General features: G+C 31.6%; 2 protein-coding genes across 5 annotated transcripts in view; one reads left to right on the forward strand and one right to left on the reverse strand.

The window, feature by feature from the left end:
• LOC108693465 (dihydropyrimidinase) overlaps nucleotides 1-2,649 on the forward strand; it is a 27,731-nt gene that overhangs the window by 24,233 nt on the left and 849 nt on the right. The gene's annotated exons all lie outside the window — the stretch shown is intronic.
• Nucleotides 1,020-2,649, reverse strand: part of LOC108693451 (epidermal growth factor receptor kinase substrate 8-like) — a 21,611-nt gene continuing 19,981 nt past the window's right edge. The window contains exons 7-11 of one of the 3 annotated variants that reach the window (XM_018202424.1): nucleotides 2,271-2,426; nucleotides 1,908-2,096; nucleotides 1,553-1,724; nucleotides 1,339-1,474; nucleotides 1,020-1,266 (exon numbers count right to left, since the gene is read on the reverse strand). In XM_018202424.1, the coding sequence (XP_018057913.1) occupies nucleotides 1,171-1,266; nucleotides 1,339-1,474; nucleotides 1,553-1,724; nucleotides 1,908-2,096; nucleotides 2,271-2,426 (749 nt within the window). In that variant the 3' untranslated portion in view covers nucleotides 1,020-1,170. Of the gene's footprint in view, nucleotides 1,267-1,338; nucleotides 1,475-1,552; nucleotides 1,725-1,907; nucleotides 2,427-2,649 lie in introns of all 3 variants that reach the window. The other 2 variants (XM_018202406.1, XM_018202415.1) reach the window with 2 other exon arrangements.

The following is a 2,649-nucleotide window of genomic DNA, read 5'->3' on the forward strand; positions in this document are numbered from 1 at the left end:
TGTGTGTGTGTGTGTGTGTGTGTGTGTGTGTGTGTGTGTGTGTGTGTGTGTGTGTGTGTATACGTATCTCTCTGTTTATTTCTGTATATTTCTACAACAAAAGATTTGTTTTCTGTTCCTGCATGAGAATTGCACTAAAATTGAACTGCACTAATGCAATTCAAAAAAAACGTCTAGTGCAAGAATGATGTCCCATATTATTTACATGGAAATATTAGATTCGTGTGATGTAAGTATTAATGCAATTCCATCATTAAGAATATTCTTCATTGAAGATAATGATAGTACAAAATATTTTTATATGTAAGCTTACTATCATTTATATATTTTTATCATTTTATTACTCGTATATACTCTCGTGCTATTTGTACAAGGTCTATTTTCTGTGGCTGAACTAGTGTACACTAGTGCTGCTTATACTAACTCAAGAATATCAATCATGAAACTTTATCCTTAGACTCTATCCTAGGATAGAAAGTAAAAGATGAAAATTTTAACCATGAAGTTAATGGAGAAATTTTTCACTTTTCACTTTTCATCCTAGGAAAAAAGTTTCATTGATACTCAGACAGTCTAGTGTCTGTTTTCTGTTTCTGCATTAGATTGCAAAATTCTTTCTCGCTTTCGACAAACATCATTATTATCAAACATATACTTTCTCATTTAAATTCCAAAAATATACACTAGTTCAGCCACAGAAAACAAACCTATGATCTGGTGAACTAATGCACTGAGTTCTATTGCACTAGAACAAAAGACAGCGTCGCTAACATCATTTTGGAAACAGAAAACGCTTTAGTATACACTTTTTGAACAACCATTGTAACAATGTAGAAACAGAAAACAGAAAAACAAATCTTTAATTCGTTAAAATATAATAGATATTGTTTGCAATAAAAGAACATTAGAATTAATTTATTGTATATTTACTAGCTGCTTGCTAAAAATCTTTAATATGCAATATTGCTTTCTCGTAATAAATAATTATCATAATACAGAAGATAAAATAATTCCATCATATTTTTTCGATAGTATTGCTTCGGTATCTATGAAAAATTACGAAAAAATACATATGTTGCATTTTATCTTCCATTTTTCTAAATTCGCCGAGATAATAAAGTACTTGCAGCATTCTGATTCGCGTATACGAAATATAAAGAACAGTATGATTCACTCTTTGACTTCATCCTTATCATTTAATTTCTCCGCTCTTCGACGCGCTTTTTCTAAAATTTGCTTGAGTTCTGACGATCGGGCGGTTTTATACTGTAAAAAAAAATCAAGAAGTATTACATTAAGTAAACACATTGTAGAATTTTTTCTTTAAATTATACTTACTTCACACTCGTTTTTCGCTAAAGTTAATTGGCCATTGAGCCTACTTCCCTCGGACAATCCACATAATTGCTCTAATCGCCGTCGTGATAAATTGAACAATTCTGTGCCATTCGTATTTTCCAATTGTTTGCAAATTCTGCAATAAATAAAATATACTTGTATTGAATGGTGAATAAATTACTAGGTCTGTTATTTATATTACGATTATATGCACTTTTGCGAGAATCCTTTGGCTTCTAACCAAGTTTGAACTTGTTGAGGAGTCGAATGTTGATTCAACCAAATTTCTTGCGTATTGTTATTAATAGAAGAATTTGCTTTCTTCTCTCGAAATATTCCGAGGACGAACTTAAGCTCTTTTTGAACTTCTTCTTGATTGGAGAGACCTTTTGAAAGCATGTGCCACAAATACATCCAATAAATGATAATTACTAATTATAAAAATTTTTATTTATTTATATAATTATTTTTATATAGTTCATCCTATTATAAGTAAAGTCTGGTTTTAACAAATATAAAAGGGATTATTAAATCAATTTTTTTATTAATATCTGAAGTTATATACTCACCATTGGAGAAGTTATTTTTAAAAATTCCCACTTTATTAAACATAAAAGTTGATGGTAAAGATTTTTGGGGTTGAAGTAATGAGATAGATCCTATTGATGTTGACGGCGGCGGTAGTGGAAGTGGTGGAGGCATCGGAGGCATCATCGATGAGTTTAATGCCAGTGTAGATGATACTGGTGTTGATTTTACTGAAGATAATACGGGTGCAGATTTCAATATAGATAGTGTTGGCGCTGATTTCGATGTGGATAATATTGGTGCTGATTCCGATTCAGGTAGGATTGGCATCGATTTCGATGTGAATAGTTCTGTTGGTGGTAATGTCGCGATCGGTGTGATGGTAGGCGGTATAATTAGCTTACCGGGTATTATATCTAGTATTATATCGTGAGGTGGCGAGTGCACTTCCACGATGCTTTGTTGCGTATTAAACTTTCTGTTCGACTGAGAGATGCTCTCGATGGAAGATGTACTAGATCTATTACTATTATTGATGGTTCCGTTGTATGCACTAATGTCTGTAAAACAATTTGCAAAATTAATTTGCATTAATTATCCTTGAAAGAGATGAGAAATTATTTATCGCATAAGTATTTGATTTATTCATTGATAAATCATAATGCATGCCACAATATGGACAAGCTATTATAAAATACGTGAAAAGGCTATAACTTACCCCAAAGCTTTCACATAAAAACTACACAGAATCTTAAGTGTACTGGACGAACACTAAGCATATAT

Source organism: Atta colombica, unplaced genomic scaffold, assembly GCF_001594045.1.
Source record: "Atta colombica isolate Treedump-2 unplaced genomic scaffold, Acol1.0 scaffold109, whole genome shotgun sequence".
Taxonomy (NCBI): Eukaryota; Metazoa; Arthropoda; class Insecta; order Hymenoptera; family Formicidae; genus Atta; species Atta colombica.